This window comes from Pleurodeles waltl, chromosome 10, assembly GCF_031143425.1.
Source record: "Pleurodeles waltl isolate 20211129_DDA chromosome 10, aPleWal1.hap1.20221129, whole genome shotgun sequence".
NCBI lineage: Eukaryota > Metazoa > Chordata > Amphibia > Caudata > Salamandridae > Pleurodeles > Pleurodeles waltl.
In genome coordinates this window covers 104,019,872-104,037,200 of record NC_090449.1, presented here as the reverse complement: position 1 = coordinate 104,037,200, position 17,329 = coordinate 104,019,872, and the positions used below count along the sequence as shown (strand labels likewise).

At 41.7% G+C, this 17,329-nt stretch overlaps 1 protein-coding gene across 2 annotated transcripts in view; it reads right to left on the bottom strand.

Moving 5' to 3' along the window:
• Positions 1–787: 787 nt before the first annotated feature.
• The window catches only part of TSR3 (TSR3 ribosome maturation factor), an 80,211-nt gene continuing 63,669 nt past the window's right edge, over positions 788–17,329 (bottom strand). For both annotated transcript variants that reach the window (XM_069209879.1, XM_069209878.1), the window contains 4 exons: positions 15,755–15,948; positions 11,009–11,182; positions 1,933–1,978; positions 788–1,789 (listed from right to left, as the gene is read on the bottom strand). In XM_069209879.1, coding sequence (XP_069065980.1) covers positions 1,492–1,789; positions 1,933–1,978; positions 11,009–11,182; positions 15,755–15,948 — 712 coding nt within the window. In that variant the 3' untranslated portion in view covers positions 788–1,491. The remainder of the gene's footprint in view (positions 1,790–1,932; positions 1,979–11,008; positions 11,183–15,754; positions 15,949–17,329) is intronic.

Here is a 17,329-nt window from a genome sequence, read left to right as displayed (position 1 = left end):
GGTTTGTAGGTGAGATCTAAAAAGATACTTCATCTCACACCTCAACTTCAACACCTGCTACTGAACTATGAATGCATCGCAGCACCATAATATTAAACAAATGTACAGTGTTGCTGGTTTGGCACGGTCATACACTGCACATTGCTCATTTTCTGGTCATCTAATTATGTGCTCATCGTGTGCTAAACATGCAGGACAAGTATCTTCACGCGGTGCATTCCTTCTCAAGCAGTAACTGCAGTGGGTGCACTATAGGATGCTTGACTTGTGTTTGTTACTTCTACTAGCAGGCACTCAGCAGTTCAGTGTGGTTTCATGTCCTTAAGGAGGGGCTCAGCAGCTGCTTCTCCACACGCAAGCTCAATATTACAGAGAGGTAGATATAGGACAATTCATCATACAAAACAGGTAAAGGAATTCCTGTAACGTTGAAGGGCTCATGTTAATTGACAAGCACGTGCAATTCCATTATCTGAAACAGAAAGTTGGTGTAGTAACATGGTACATTTCTTTCCATGAGGTGAGGGGACATATAGTAGATGTTGAGTGTGGATGCTGAGAGAATGCGATGATGCATGGAATATTTTGGTCTGTGTTCCGGGAGACGTCAGCCAGTCACCTAGGGTGGAGGAAGCCCAGAGAGAAGCTAGCAGGTCGTTGCTGTAACTAAGTGCCTGTCACGGAAAAGGAACTTACCTCCCACCGAAGCAGCTTCCTGACTCGTCTTTACTGAAGATTCTGCCCATCCCCTACAGGGACCAGGTTATAAGAAATCTAAGCAATAGTATTTTATGAAAACAAGATTTTTATTTATTTAAATGTTTACAAAGTAATTTACAGCCCTATAGATGTTTTATTGCATAACTTAGGCCCAGATTTAGATTTTGGAAGAAATGAACTCCACCCCCAAAGGGGAGGGGTGTCCCGTCTGCCAAACTGACGGTCGGCACACTATTTTGAGTCAGGTGGACAGCCATGTTCCCAACAGCAGTGCCCCCGCCGGCTCCACAGGCAGAAACCGATGCTATGACAGACTTCAGGCTGTCAGTGCAGGCACATCAGTCAGTCCACCCTATTTAGAGTAGACGGTGTGACATACTTTTTTCTACTTTGGGACCGCCACCAAACAGAAAACAAAATGAAACTGGCCCCACATACTGGGAGAAACCCACCCGCAATGTCCGGTCCATTAGTTTTTTTGTTTTTCAAACACAAATTCCTGCTTTGAGCGAGTGGTTTTTGAAAAACAGGACAATTTGCTTTGAAGCTGCCTGAAACATAGCTGATGCTCAGCAAACTTTCAGTGGCTTTGGAAGAAGGCACAAAGTTCCCCGCAGGGCAAGTGAAGATCTTACAATATGGTGAGGGGTAGTCTAGCCAGGGTGGGGGACGTCATTAGCTCTGCCACCCTGACGGACGGTGGGCCACCAACCATACTCAAAAATGGGCCCTTAGTTTTAAATATTGGCAAGTATAGCTGCAGAGAGATCTTCAGTCTCTCATTCTCTTTTTGATCCCTCTCCAAATAGCGGGCTCTTTGCCTGGAGCTGCGGCTCCCAAACTCCCACTTTCCTCGTCTGAGCTGCCCTCACTCTCTTTTGCAGCATTTTCAGAAAGGGCTTGTTTTCCACCAATGGTCTTGCTTTCTTCCTCCTCCTTTTCTTCTTCTTCTTCTTCTTCTTCTTCTTCAGCATCCTCCTCACCACCAACCTCCGCATCCTCCTCCTCCTCCTCCTCCTCGTCAGTGTCTTCACTTTCATCAGTATCATTCCCTGTTACTGGCATCATTCTGGAGAAATAAAACAGTCACTCAGATTTAACTCAAAATAAATCCAACACACTGACAAATTAGCAATTCCAATTTTGTGCTCCAACTGCAGAGTTTACGCAGTCAGAATGAAACGTTTATTTCATCCCTTGAAATGGGCTTACCTGTTTGGATTAGAAAATTCTTTTCCTGAATCAACATCAAATGGATCTAGAAGAAAAAAGTAAACATGTCACAACTGATTTAGAAATCAGATCCATAGGGAGAGGGTACGAGCTGAAAGGCTACAACAAAGGTGCACTATTTGTGTGGAGCTTTGCTGATCTAAACAGAAGCGAATATTTGGGGACTATAATAACAGTGAAGATGCACTGCTGGGATTTTTAAAGCTAATGCTGGGCCTGCAATAATGAGAAAATACTGTTTTTCACACATGATTTTGGTTTCCAAACATTCAAATCTGATGACGTTTTGAAACATACAATTTGACTATTTCTTTGTTAAATTATCTAAAATCGACTCTTACTCATTATGGCAAAATTCTGACAAGACTAGTGTAAATGAATACCACCTTATCAGATCACTTCTCGTTGCGAAAAGAGTGAAATTAAGGTTCTGGAAATCTACATTCAAGCTACGTAATAATGTCTTAATACATGAGTGAAGTGGGTTAGCATCCCTGGAAAAATCTGCATTTCATCACTGAAGCGACTAAAATACGTTTGAAGCTATAATTGTGTAGATTCCCACACCTGAATGAATCATTAATTTTGTCTTTTCACTTCTGCATCCAAATCTGCTTACATTTTTTTTCACTTTTTTTTTAAACTCACTAACTAGTTCTTAACTTTCTCTTGTGCAATCATCAATCGTTTTGTCTTATGCTTATATAATATTTTTATAGTAAATACATGATTTAGATGTTTTCATTTGATAGAGAAAGCATGTTAGATCATCAACCTTTACAATTAAACAACACACAATATATAGGGCCTAAATGTATTAAGAAACAGGTCGCAGTAGAGGTCACAAATTGTGCACCAACAGTTGCGACCTCTCTGTGATTTTGCACTGCGACTAGGGTGAATCGTGCATTCTTAGAGATTTGGATATATTCCGATTGATAAACTTTCATCAATGGTATCTTAGATGTAACCAAGAACTCTGATCAGAAGCACAGATTTCCCACCTTCAGGTGAACTAGCCTTTCTAGAAGCATAGTCAGCACACAGCGCAACAGCAGTCTGCTATTGGCAGATCTGAAACACCAATGAATGGTAAAATAAGCAGGATCCAAAACAAGCATGAAGTAAACTGGTGCCGAGGCACATCCTACATCTGAATTCATTGCCTTGAAGCATCCGATTTTCAATCCAGTCATCCCAGGGCTACTTACAAAACAATCTCTGTACACCGAGAATCCAGAATGCATGTGTCTAGTTTATGATCTTCCATGCACCTTGTAAAAGCTAGGAGTTGAGCACTCCAATGTTAGTTTGAGATCATCTTATCAACTAGGGTACACACTCATGCAAAGAATTGATGATGTCTAAAGCTACTTAGCCAGACACAATTATTCTACTTTGTCAGCACTGTTTACGAAAGTGGACAACTAGATTCTCCTTGCCCACATATAAGACTGGTGTACAGCGTCAAGCTCTATTATTCACAGCGAGCACCTGTGCTCGCTCTCCTATTGGTGCCAATAGATTAGATAGACACTTTCCTCCGCAAAACCACATAGATTCCAAATAGCTTCTCTCTAACACCTTGTATCTCCTCACTTACTTGACCTCACTGGCTGAGAACCTCAAGACGTTCAATGATGAATTTTAAATATTTGAAGAGCCATGCAGGTAGTAATCATATGTTTAAGAAATTATATTTTGTGTGAGCAGCAGTCTCCAAAACTATCCCTGTGGTGAGAGCAACTTTGCAACAAACTGTAAAAAAAAAAAAAAAACATTTCTTCACTGCACTCCTTCCCAATCCTGTGCCTTTAACACACTACTGACAACCTTGGGTTAACACCTCAACACCAGTGGCAGTGACTTTGATGCAGTACCCTGAAGTCTGCTTTGCAATCCAAACAAAGCAGCTCATCTTCAATCTAAACCCCATAACCACACCACTCCTGTTCTGAAATATCTTCACTGGCTACAAATTGCATGAAGCATAAACTATCAGACAATCTTTTTGCTTACAAAACCATCCATAGCAAGGGTTACTCCAACCTTCTCCCAAGAATCCTCAAATACCAACAGGCCAGGAAGGAAAAGTTACTTACTCTTCACCCTAGTTCTCGATTATTGCACCATTCAGAAATTCAAAAACCCTGGATAGCTCTACTGACGAGCAGGATCCAGGAATATTTTAAACAAGAAAATCCCCTTTATTTATATGTTGTTTCGAAGGCATATTTCAATTTAAACGATCACCAATTAAATAATTAATCACAAAAGAATGAGGCAACAATCTTTACACTACCCTAATGTTTTGTTCCGGAATAGAAAAACAGAAGGAAAGTGTACACTGCCTTAGAGAAAGAAAAACAAACAAAGTGCATTTACTGCCCAAGACTGGTCCTTCAGTCTGAGACGACGCTGCTTTAGGAGCGGAGTCGCAGTTCATGTTTGGATAAGACACTGGAATTCTAACTGAGGCCCTTCTACCTTGGTGGTCCCGAGTAGGCATGGAGTTTGTTCATTAGTGCAGTGACAACTCTTGAGGGAGAACACGGATTACCAGTAAACACCTTTTTCAAGTGTATAGGACTATCACTGATATTCATTAAAGGTAAACAGAATTTCTCCATCTCATTTTGCAGTAAACACCAAGAGAGCAGAGATACAGAGGACATGTAATAAGGGGAATGCACATCACAACCTACCAGTTCCAATATATCTTTCACTTGAATATATATATGAAGGCCTGATAGACGTCCCGTAGGCTTCTTTTAAATGTTCTAGAAGGCTTTGGTTAGGTTGACTGGAAAGTATGCTATCTACTCAAGATGCTTCTGTCCGGGATACTGGACTGTATGCAATCCATTCAAGGTCTAGGTGGCCAGGGGCGTCAGCTTAGTTGTGGTGCAGGATTCCGTTGTGTGGCCGGGATAATAGGTAGTTTCTACATAGTAATCTCTTGTTTGTTTGGGCTAATAGGTGAAACCACGCTGTAAACCACCATTTGCAAGGCAAAATTGAGGCAGGCAACTCCTTTCTCATCCTGGACTCTTTCAGCTTAATGATCACATATGGGTTTGGGTGAGATTTTTGCAAAAGTGTAAAGTAACATTTTTCTCCAAGTCATCAAAAAACCGTTACCCTTTGGTTTCTGTAGCCTTGCACCTGGATTCAAAATGGTGATATTTTGCTTTCTTGTTGCAGTAAGATCTGGATGAGGTCCTCCCCACTGATGAAAGATTCACCCAAGAATATCAGAACATAATGGCCCACTTGTGACGATTCTGCTTGTAACTTAATTTTAGTCATTCTGCACGCCTGGCAGGTAGTACGCTGTGAGGTGTGTGGGCTCCTGACCCCATACCTTTCAATTTGCTCACACAGTAGAGTGGCACTGTGCAGTTTGCAGGGCTTAGGATAGAGTGGTTTGTGCTGACCCAAAAAACATGCAGTGCTAGGTTGACAGCCCTCAGCTCAAGTATGTAAATGTAGGGAGCAGAATCCTTTTGAACCCATAAATTCAGTTTCTGGAAGTTGCCAAAGCAATTGGAATTGTTAGGGGATAAAACTCCCCTCCATTTATTTTTCATCTAGCAAGGAAGGATGGCATAGCAGTCCTCGGCAGTGTCAATTTGTTTTCCTGGTTTGCCAAGTGTTGATTTTACCGGCCCTATTTGCCACAAGGAGCTTCAGATTCAGAACTGTGAACGTGCAAGAGGCCAACAAGCAAAGAAGTAATGAAATCAAAGCTTTAAATGAGGCTTTACAAAGGACACTTCTTCCAAATGGGAAATTACCATGCCTTTGTTAGGTTATGTTGATTTGTAGAGCACTCTAATCACCCATGAAGGTATCCGGTCAATTGGGCAGGTGTTAAATTGTGTGGCCCTCGCAACACTTCAGCTTCTTTAGAATGTATATTAACGAAGAGGTAGGTCTGATGTGTTCTAGAACGTTGTTTTGTGTCTTGGGTGCAATGTAGGAGAACAAGTGACCTCCTTCTCGGCCTCTGTGAAAGTGAGACTACCATAGTTGTCTAGATGTATTATGAAAGTGTATGAGGCTGTTGAGTTATGGAGGTCCAGTGTTGTGCAGAGCTTTGTGGGTGTGCACGGGGTGTTTGAACTGGATGAGTTTGTGAATGGTGAACCAGTGAAGCTCCTTGAGGTAAGGTGTGATGTGGGTGTGGCGGGGCAGGCAGAGTATGAGTCTTGTGGAGGCATTCTAATGATCTGAATCTGTTCAGGGCCTGCTTGGAAATTCCTGTTTACAGTGCATTGTTGTAGCCGAGTCTGCTTGTTATGAGTACTTGCATGACGGTTCATCTGGTGTTCTGTGGAAGTCCCTGAAAGACTTTTTGAATCATCCTCAGGCTGTGGAATCAGGTGAAGCTCATTACGTTTACTTGTGCCGTCATGTTAAACTTGTGGTGCAGGATGATCCCCAGATTTCTAGCGCGTGGAAGGGTGTAGGTGCTGGTCCCAGTTCTATCAGCCACCAGGTGACGTACCACAGGGAGGTCCTCTTTCCAAAGACCAGTGCTTCTGTTTTGTTGAAGCTGAGTTTCAAGCAGTTGGTTCTCATCCACTCTACTACCGCGGTCATGCAGTTGATGAAGTTGGTTCTGATGCTGGGTGTCTTATCGGTCAGGGAGAGGATGAGTTGGGTATTGTCTGCCTAGTAGACAATGATGAAGCCTTGAGATCTGATCATGTTGGCAAGCAGAGACGTGTTACGTTGAACAGAGTAGGGTGGAGGGAGGATCCTTCAGAGACTCAGCATGTTAGGTTCTTGCTCTCCGACGTGAAAGGACTCTTTGGTTCTTCTCATGAAGAAGGAGCAGCTCCATTTGAACTTGGTTGCCCAGCTTATGAAGTGTGTTGTGGGAGACTGTGTTGAATTCCGCTAAGGGGTTGAGAAGGATGAGGGCAGCTGTTTCTCCTCAGTCCATGAAAGCCATTATGTAATTGGTGGCTGGGATAAGTGCAGTTTCTGTGCTGTGATTCTTTCTGAAGCCTAATTGTATGCTGTCCAGTAGGAGCTCGAGGTGACCTGTGAGTTTTTGTTGCTGGCCTTCTCAATCAGTTTTACTGGGTAGGGAAGCAGCGGTATAAGGCAGTAGTTGACATTTGGCTTGGATTGGCTGAAGTATTCTTGAGAAGGGCATTGAGCGTCGCATGCTTCCAGGATGGTGGTGCAGGTGATTGAGTAGTTTAGTATATGGGTGAGAAGAGTGCTCAATGGTGATGAGCCAAGGTCATAGATGTGGTGGGGGCATGTGTCCTTTGGATCTCCAGAGTGGATGGTCCCTCTGAATAATACACCTTTGTTGATTTGCCTGGTTTGTGTGTTAACCTTCTGAGATATTACACATACATACATACATACACATACACAAGCACATACATACATACATACATATATATATATATATTTATCTAGAGACAATGATGTGTGAGCCCAGACATTTTCATGGCTACGACCCCCCCCACCCCCCATTGTGGAAAACTGTTGGAAATGGCCCTTTTGGCAGGGTCTTCCCTAAACGTTTTGCCTCCTTCTTTTTCTGACCTGTTTTTGTTGACTTTAGGACTCTGGGCACTTTACCACTGCTAACCAGTGCTAAAGTGCATATGTTCTCTGTGTAAATTGTATTGTTGATTGGTTTATCCATGATTGGCATATATGATTTACTAGTATGTCCCTAGTAAAATGCACTAGAGGTGTCCAGGGCCTGTAAATCAAATGCTACTAGTGGGCATGCAGCACTGATTGTGCCACCCACGAAAGTAGCCCTGTGAACATGTCTCAGACCTGCCACTGCAGTGTCTGTGTGTGCAGTTATAAACTTCCAATTAGACCTGGCAACTGTACCCATTTGCCAGACCCAAGCCTTCCCTTTTACTACATGTACAACACTCGTAAGGTAGCCCCATGGGCAGGGAGCAATGTAAGTTAAAGGTGGGACATGTACGGATGTGGTTTACATGTCCTAACAGTAAAATACTGCCAAATTCGGTTTCCACTGTTGCAAGGCATATCTCTCTCATAAGTTAACATGGGGGCTGCCTTCAAATAACTTTAAAGTGCATATTTCCTTTGAGAGTAGATAGAAATGTGGAGTTTGGGGTCTCTGAACTCACAATTTAAAGATACATCTTTTAGTAAAGTTGGTTTTTAGACTTAGTTTGAAAATGCCACTTTTAGAAACTGGGCATTTTCTTGCTCAAACCATTCTGTGACTCTGCCCATTTGTGGATTCCGGGTCTGGGTCAGTTGGACAGTTGGGCTGTTTGTGCATTCCCTCTAGACAGTGACACAAAGGCGGCTGGGATGTAGCCTGCATATCATGATGAGCCATATGGGCTTAGGTGGAGGGAGGAGTGGTCACTTACACTTGAAAGGGCTTTGCCTGCCCTCACACAATGCAGTCTTCGACCCCCTGGAGTGTCTGGGGCCAGGCCTGGGCAAGGCAGGATCTTGTCAACAACAGAGACTTTCCTTTGAAGTTTGCCTACTTCAAGGGCAAAACTGGGTACAAGAATTCGACCCAAAACCCCAGACTTTTAGAATCTTTCTGGAATCAAGAGGAACTTCTGCCCAGGAGAAGAGCTGAAGGAGGAATACGGTCCCTTAGCTGTGTTGCTTTGCTGGACTGGCCTGCAGTTGCTGCTTCTGCCTGAAAAAAGTGCAAAGAGTGAACTTTGCTGTGTGTCCTGCTTGAGAAAGTTCTCCAAGGGCCTGGAGTAGAGCCTGCCTCCTGTTGAAGTCTCAGGGACACCAAAGACTTCAGTTGCCTTGACCTGCAGCACTGGGAACTGTGTGTTTTGTGCTGTTCAAGAGGAGAAACCACTGCAACAGGGAAAACACAGATTACTAAACCCAATCTGTGGTAGCTGAGTTTGTCACTGGTTTCCTCTGAGCATCTACTATGGCTCTACAAATTGGTCCAAGTGCACCCCTTCCACACATGACGTTCAGGTTGATGAAGGAAAGCAGGAAAGGATTCTTAGAGAAACTAGTTTGGGGGGACAAGAGCTCAGAAATTAATAGTCAGCCAAGAGACAATACCAATACTGTTCAGTCCAGTACTTATTTTTAAATTAAAGTAAAGGACTTTAATCACACTGCAAAATCTTCAGTAAGGAGCCAAACCCCACTTCAGATACATCCTCCCCACTTTAGATGAGGTATAATGGCTATAGTCCCCTACATTCTGCATGCATGGGAATTAATTCGCCACAGATGCAGAGTACTTTCAGTTACTTTACTGATCAGAGGTGCAACTCAGGTCGACATCTTTCAACCCTTCTGTTCACTTGGAAAAAAAACATTAAGTCCAAAAGGCAGATTTTAATGCCCTGTTAAGTCTCAGGTCACAGACTCATCCCAGCTTTTACGTTCTCGATGGCATTACAGCTTTAGGTGTGAAGCAGATGCTGTTCACGTCCCCGCCTTCGTAGGGGCAGCTTCACTTCTGTTGGGACCCCAATGGTGGGCTTGGGTTGGAACAGGGACTGCTGGATGAAGTTAGTGTGGGAGGACTGAACAGCAGCCCTTACCTTTGGCAGCTGTGGCCTTCTGGCTAGGTGCAAACGAATGCTAAGGTACAGCAGTTTTGGTCATTAGCAGTTGCAGCCTCCAGGCTGATCAGGGGTTTCTGCTCCAACGGCTTTATGTTATTTAACAGGGACATGGTCAATAGTTCTAGTCCCACTAAGAGGACATGCTTGGTGTGCTCCTCCTGGTCAAACAACAGGTTCTGGACCTTGCATTACCAGAGACCAGCCTAGAGCTCACCGTACACACTAGATCAGCATGGTGCCTAGGCCAAACAAGAATATCAGGCTAAGGGTTTCATGTGCAATTGGGAACTCAGGGCGGGGGTACACGTCATTTTGCCATGCAGGGAACATTACTGTCCCAACAAGAAGATTTAAGAATGTTTCTTGCCACTAAGGGAAATGTTCTTTCTGACACTACTGAACTGTGTGGGTATGAGGAAGGCACGACAAACATATCACGAAGGTCTTTTCCCACTTTTTTCTCCCACATGAAAGGCAGTGTACAAACAATGAAGGTATAAAGTGATTTTACTGAAATAGTTGGCAATGTATACTCACAAAAATACTGATACAAGGGAAGGATTACACCTAGTCGAATGATGTTGAATACTGGCATACTAGCTAAATAAATAGGTGTAGGTCAGGTTTCAAGGATTCTAAAGGCGCAGAGCACAAAACTGAAGAGCCAATGACCTGCCAATGCAGAGTTTTCTGGATATAAGGCCAATCATTCAATGATGCAGTGAAGTTTCTGAATATAAGGTTGCACTGCCTCACTGAACACTATATTCCATTTTTCAGTTATAAAATAAAAAACTGGAAACCTTAATAGATGCCACTTCTACATTGAATATTTAATGTTTTAATTGGCTATTTTGTAACTTAACAAAAGGATGTTCTAAAGCAAATGTTATGAGATCCCACATTTAGGCATACTTATGACATAATTGAAAATTTCATACCTAATTTCAGTACTTCAAATTACCAAACACTACTCATTTTATATTAAATTTGCAAGTTACTGTCTAACATATAAAGAAGACGAACACCAGATTTATTTCTTGTGTCTCACAGTAATAAGGGACGCAATAGGTTATTTGCACCCTTTGATGGACAAGGGTCAGTCCAAAGAAAAAAAGTAGTGTTTGCATTCTCTTCTAAAGCGCTATAGCCCACTGCTTAGGAGTATAAAGGTTGTTAAAGGCCCTGATCCTGGGGCAGAAGGCTATTATAACATTCCACTCACTGTGGGTAGAAAGTCCTAAACTAAAAAGGGAGAAACAGAAGGACAAAAATTGGAACACTGCAGCAGATCTGCACCAGAAATTATTGGTCTCGAGCCAATTCATTGCCTTCAATGGAGCCCTCAAAATTCCAATGTTCTAATAATAACCATAACAAATGACGTCACAAAATTGTTTCGACATTTGCCATTATTTTGACAGTATGACATTAATTGTAATGTAAGCAATCATGAAAAATATGGGCACCTGCTGCATCAGTCTCTTCTTGATGATCAGAAGCTAGAAACTCCCTCTCGACCTGCTTCACTTCCTCTACAGTCTGACAAGCAGCATATTTATCCAGCAGATGTTTATTCAGGTCAAGGAAAACTTTTCCCCACTTAAATTTCCTTAAAAGTATGACAGCCAAATCTGAAAAACCTGAAATGAAAGATAAGAAATAGATTAGGGTGGCATCTACGATAAAGGCATCTAAAATAATTATGTATATGTATTTTAGAGAATGATGCTCGGCAGGTAAGTTAAGAATTATGGGTTAGTCAGTGGGTGGAGACGGTACAAGTTAAGAAACAGAAAATACACACTGAAGCTAGTCCTGTTTGTGGCATGGGTCCACATGTGAGCATAAGCAGAGGACTAACTAGACTGAAGAGAGATTGGCTGCAAGGTTATCTTGCAAAAGAGGTGTACAATCAAAAGACAGGGACTTGGAAAATCTTTTGCAGGCACAATCAATTATTGCCTGTCTCAAAACCTATGGGACTGGCTGGCTAATTTCTTCATAGAGGAGACACCATCTTTCTACAACAGAATAATAAATAGGGCAGGACATGTCAGACCTCCACCTTGCTTCCAGTATCAATGGGCACAGTAGAGGAGACTCTCCACCACTGCAAAGAGTAAGGTTCTTTCTCTTTTGTCACCTTTCCCTCTAGGTCTCCTTACAGTAACTGCAGTCTCTGTCCTAGGGGACCCTTCTCAGACTGTTGTACCACCACTTACTTACTTCTAGGATGCTACAGCAATGCTTAATTAGTGGGCTGAGGGTAACTTAGCCACTTCTTAGCAAGCGGAGTCTAGATGAGAGCATTGAGTGCAAACACAACCAATTCCCTGGTTAGTAACAATTACAAAGACTAGTGGAAAATATCTGGAACGTTGGATCTTGAACTGTTAAAAACCAGGAACATCTTCAACTTCTTACAGATTGCCTTCCTCCAGCAAAAAGCATCAAAACGACACTCGCAATGGTTTTAGACTACATCAACCTGAGCCTCCGTGAGCACTCGGCAGACCTCCTTCTGTTAGGTTTTCCCACTGGATTTGATGCAGCGGATAATTTCATCTAGATCAACTTCATGGTGGTGCTAGGCCTGCAAGGAAGTGTCTTATTTAGGTTTTCCTCATTTCTTTCTGGTACGAACCAGTCTCTGGGCCTCCTCCCACACCACTGAAAGCAGATTCATGTGTCTTACTTATCCAGCATCTTAATCATTGCCTCCTGAAAAACAATATTAGATCCTATGGCATGGGTCAGTATCACTCAGCCTATCCTGAACTTCAATCAGTTTCCGTCTGAGCTTAGACACAATTTACAGTCCTGTTTACCCGCAATCCATGCCCGAATGAGTAGTAAACTGTTGATTATCGAAGTGTTAATACTAGGTCTATACAGGACCGTGTGACCACGGCATTTGGCCAAGCAAGAGGATAGCCACATTTTCCATGCTCCTGGTCATGAGACGTTTGACTGTTTTGTGGGGGACAGGTGAATTCTGTGGTCACCTCCTGCTTCCAACAAATGAAACTGCTTAGAAAGAGCTTACTCTTCACAGCCTTCACAGTTTTACCCTTCACTCCCATAATTTCCCTGCAAGTGGGACTTAATCAAGAATTTATTAATGGAACACGTTTTTGAAGGGCTTTAGCTGGACGATCCAGAAGATGCAGCATGTTCAGCACATACCAGTTATGTTAGTCCAAACCATCAACAAATTTGACCCTGTTTCCATGGTCTTTCTTCTACTTCACTGGCTTCCCACAGTAAGGGGGAAGCACTTTAAGTACTAATTTGAACCACTTTGTCCTGCTCACCGTGCTTTGTATGGGCTCAGACCCGTTTGTCAAAAGCATACCACCTTCTGTTTTCTTACATCAGGATCTATTATTTTGTTTTATGTTCTCTATCTTAACCATTCTTGTTACTTACCTCCCTGTCTGTCTGCTGTCCTTCGGCAGAGCGTTGATCATGGAAGATTTTGCAATGCCTTTAAATCTCACTTATTCTGTTATATGTGGCCTGTTTTAAAGAAACAGGGCACTTTGGTCCTTGTGTCTATGAGCAAATCTTGTGATTATAAGGAGTTTATTAATTGTTTGTGGAGCAAAGAATACCTGCAACACTTCACTGCCCTATACAGCAACACAACTGTATTAAAAATGATGTTACAAGAAGGTGCTTAGTTTATAGGTAAATCAGGCTTAGGGCCACTAATCCCATAGTACACTGTTTGGCTACAGGTGGCAAATCCATGTTTGAACTACTCTTCTTTAAGCTACTGAGCCTAGGGGAACTATATCAAATCTTCGTCATGCCTTACTGGCGCAGGAACTGAGACCAGCATGGAAACACAATGCAACTTGGTAAGGCTTGCTGGGTGGTCCAATTACACAAAAGCGGCAGGAGAGAGCAAGTAGAGATATTCATTCATCACCTATGTCAAGATTAGGAAAGGAAATACACAATGAAGTCTGGTATGGCTGGCACAACATCCCCTTTCAATTGTGACGGATGTATCTTAATGCAAATACCCAGTGTTGGAAAGGCTGTAGAGAAGTTTCTGATGCCCTTCACATCTGGTGGTGCTGCCTGCAAATTTAGCCTTTTTGGCGATCTGTTGCTAATACACTAGAGGAGGAGGCAGGGAGTCCTGGACTATCCAATACCCTTTAACCTGGAGATGAAGCTCCTTGGACTGAGGCCCATAACTCTTGCTGCAATGCTTAAAACTGATTGAGACATCGTCCTTCAGTGCTTGAGCATCACTAAATTCACAAGTGCTCACAACTGGAAGCACAGCAACTCTCAGCAAAAGTTTATAACTGGCAATAAAAAAATCTATACGTGCTAATGATTTTAATTTATCTGAATGAGTACAATGATATAAAAATGTCACTTGTAGCTGCTTTCAAGCCAAACATGCAATAGCTAGACTTTTAAACTGCTCTGGCCTACTAAGTAGGTGCTTTCTGCTAATATTTTCTTTCTAAATATGCAGGTAAGCAGAAACTACATTTCCAAATCTAAATATTACGTAGCTCGTTCCTGCTTTCACAAAACACTTTGACATCTGATTTAACTAAATTTGCAATTTGCATGGGATAGGTTGTAATTTCCAAAAAATGAGTTTCTTTGCAAAATGTGTGGTGCCCCACAATGTACTCCAATGATCTCATTGAGGTAGGCAGCGGGTGTTTCCGGTAGAAACTCCAAGCTGATTTTTAGGTCCTTGATGCTTTTGGCCAATTCATGGCCTAATCCTATAATTGTAGTGGTGGTCTCCCAGAAAATAATATTAACGAGCATCTTTTTACGGACAAGTCAAGTGGATAAACTATAATAGGAATAATGCTATTGGATTAGAGCAATCAGGGCTATGGTTGGATCCTGCTAAGACAGCAGAGGGATCCAGAATTGTATTAAGGATCTTTCTGTAATAAAAAGGACGTGAAAGATTTTGGCTTATTGTTTCAGTTTATGCTTGGGTAAGATTATTTAAACATAAAACTTGTGTAGATAGAGGGAGGTCTTACAAATGAGCTAATCTGCAAAATTTGGGTTTATTTTATATTACATTCTATTAGGCACTGTGTAGTTGGACACTTTCGCCTATAAATTAAGAATGGTGTCATCACTCGTTCGTCATTGTGAGTGTACGAGTACTGAGGACTTAAGTATTTTTTTTTCTTTTATGCGGCTACAAGATGCAAATGGTTGGTGTCTGTACAAAGGCCTTGTCCAGATCGGAGCCATTAATGGGTTGGATGAAACAATCTAGAAAGATTGTGCTCTCAAACATGTGCAATACACCACTGCAAAATATACTTGGATTGCCTGGGATGGAGGGACAGATGTTCTGATTTATGACTGATCGGTTGTGTAGATTTGTAAACTTTTTATTATCTTTGCAACAAATACTGATATACTATTTGATGTTTTTGGATGGATTTTAAGGATTTTTGTATCTAAAATAATCTTAAAAATGAAATGAGGTATACAATTCTGGGTATATTACACGGACGTATTCAAAAGTCAAATGTGCCAAATAAGTTATAGAACATATTTAATGACTATCACGGGGAAAACCATATGATGTTATTTAGCAGCTTCTCTCTAAGCAGAGGTCAGAGATGCCTGTAATCAATGTTCATAAAAGCACAAAACCTCCACTGAGTATATGCATACAAGGAGCAGTTCTACATCAAATCTGAAAACCCAGTGAGAGTCAGAGCAATAACAAAAAACGAACTTTGCAAAATCAGATTCCAAAGCTGTTTAACACAGAACTATAACATCTATAGTAGCAACTGTCCACCTTCACAACTACCTGGAGCAGCACCACTGTGATGGGACAACAAAGAAAATGATGAGCTGCAAAATCATTATTTGGAATGGGGCAAATTATTTCCCACATGTAAAATTTGAGAACCATCCGGTACATAACCTTCCCCACTCTCCATTTATTATAATATTATAAGAAAGAAATTGCTTGTTTTTGCCAGATGTTAAATGTTAGAAAGTATAGCCTGGTAGCTTTCAAACACTTTCAAACAATAAATGTAGCCGGTCAAATAAATATGAAAAAGCAGGCCAGGACACATCAAATTGAGCATAAACCCTCTTGCTTTCACAGATCTACAGATTATCAATGATCAGGGAACAAAATGGGACTCAGGTATTAGTAGATACATCCCATCCTCAAGCATGCTTACCAACAATGCAGAATGTAGCAGCATAGGCTTCCACGCAGGACAGCTTACTCGGACGTCCATAGTTTATCGGGTTTGCAGCCACTAGGTAAGGCAGCAGTCGCAGGTGACTACCTTTCATTTTAGCAAAAGGGGTCTCAGCAAGTTTAGCCCATGAGCAGTCAATGACCGCCACCCCACTGTCGGCGACAATCTGTCTGAAAGAAAGGGAAGGATGTTGCTTCTTCATTGTCAAATCTTGCTCTCTGAAATAGGCACAACATCAATAATGCTCAGAATGTTTTGCACAATAAGACTACATTTCCATATATTCGGGGCCAGGAAAGTTTCCACCTTCCAGGGTACCCCGCTAAACAGGTTTCACTCTTGACTGATCTGCCTAGAGCCCTGAGACACGGATTAGCACCCTGAGCACCAGAATGCAGCTGCTTCTCTACATCCATTTGCTGCCAACGGGTTGTTTCTGCACAAACAAAAGTAGTTCATTGGGCCTCATGAATGGATCATGTTATCTTCAATAAATAATGGTCTGATTAATATTTTCCATTAAACATCATTTAAATCAAACCTCTGTTTGTTAAAAGGTTTTCACTGAAACCCATACAAATATTTATCATGAATTACAGAGTTTTGGAACACTTTTAAAAATCTCTGCAAATAAAAATAGATGTTAGAATTATGCAATACTAAAGGCTTTTCTGTTTTGAAGTGCAGCATAAAATAATATTTTTCTGGGTTCTATGAATTCTGGGCAGGTGAACTGCACATGCATTACTTCTTAAATGGATCTGTTACAATATGGATGCAGTCAGAAATTCATCAACAGGTAAACGTGGGACAATCGTATTTAACAAATTTAAAAATGTAATTTATTGTTGAATCAAGCCAGCCCGGCATCCTTGAAATTCATTGTTTTGCTGTCAAAGAGGCACCTTTAAATTTCACTTTGCACAGAAATCTTTATTTCACACTTTACAAGCAGCAGCATAGTGTTTTAATACAGCTTCAAGAAGACTGTGTGCAATGCTGGTCAAGGTACAAAACAAATATGGAAACGTTACTTTTAATAATAGTTTCTCATCCTGTGAATCTTCACTGAACTGTGGCGATTTATTAATGGAAAACTTTAGTTTTGTAATTGAGAAATGTGTTTTCGCAAGAAGATCCCTGTGCAATACAATAAACCAACGCTTTAAGGAGATGCCTTCACTTAATATGATACTAATATGAGACCCTCCAGTCTTTCCTCAAGCAAGTTATTTCCAGGAGCATACAAATACCCATCTAACCATGATTTCCTTTTTACTGATCTAGACCGGAAGTGGCAGGTCGATGGTAACTCCAAAGTAATCTACAAACGAAGACGGGCTATAAGTGACAAGAGTAAACAAACAATAGTGGCTGTGCTCAAAGGTTCGCACTTCCTTAAGTCACAAGATTAGTCATATGCTGCAATGTCACAAGGGTGCCAAGCGGTATCGCACCCAACCACTTCAGGTGCATGAATGTTGGTTGAAAACCAACCCTATTATCATAACGATAAAGTACCACGGCACACCAAAACGTCCATCAGGTAAG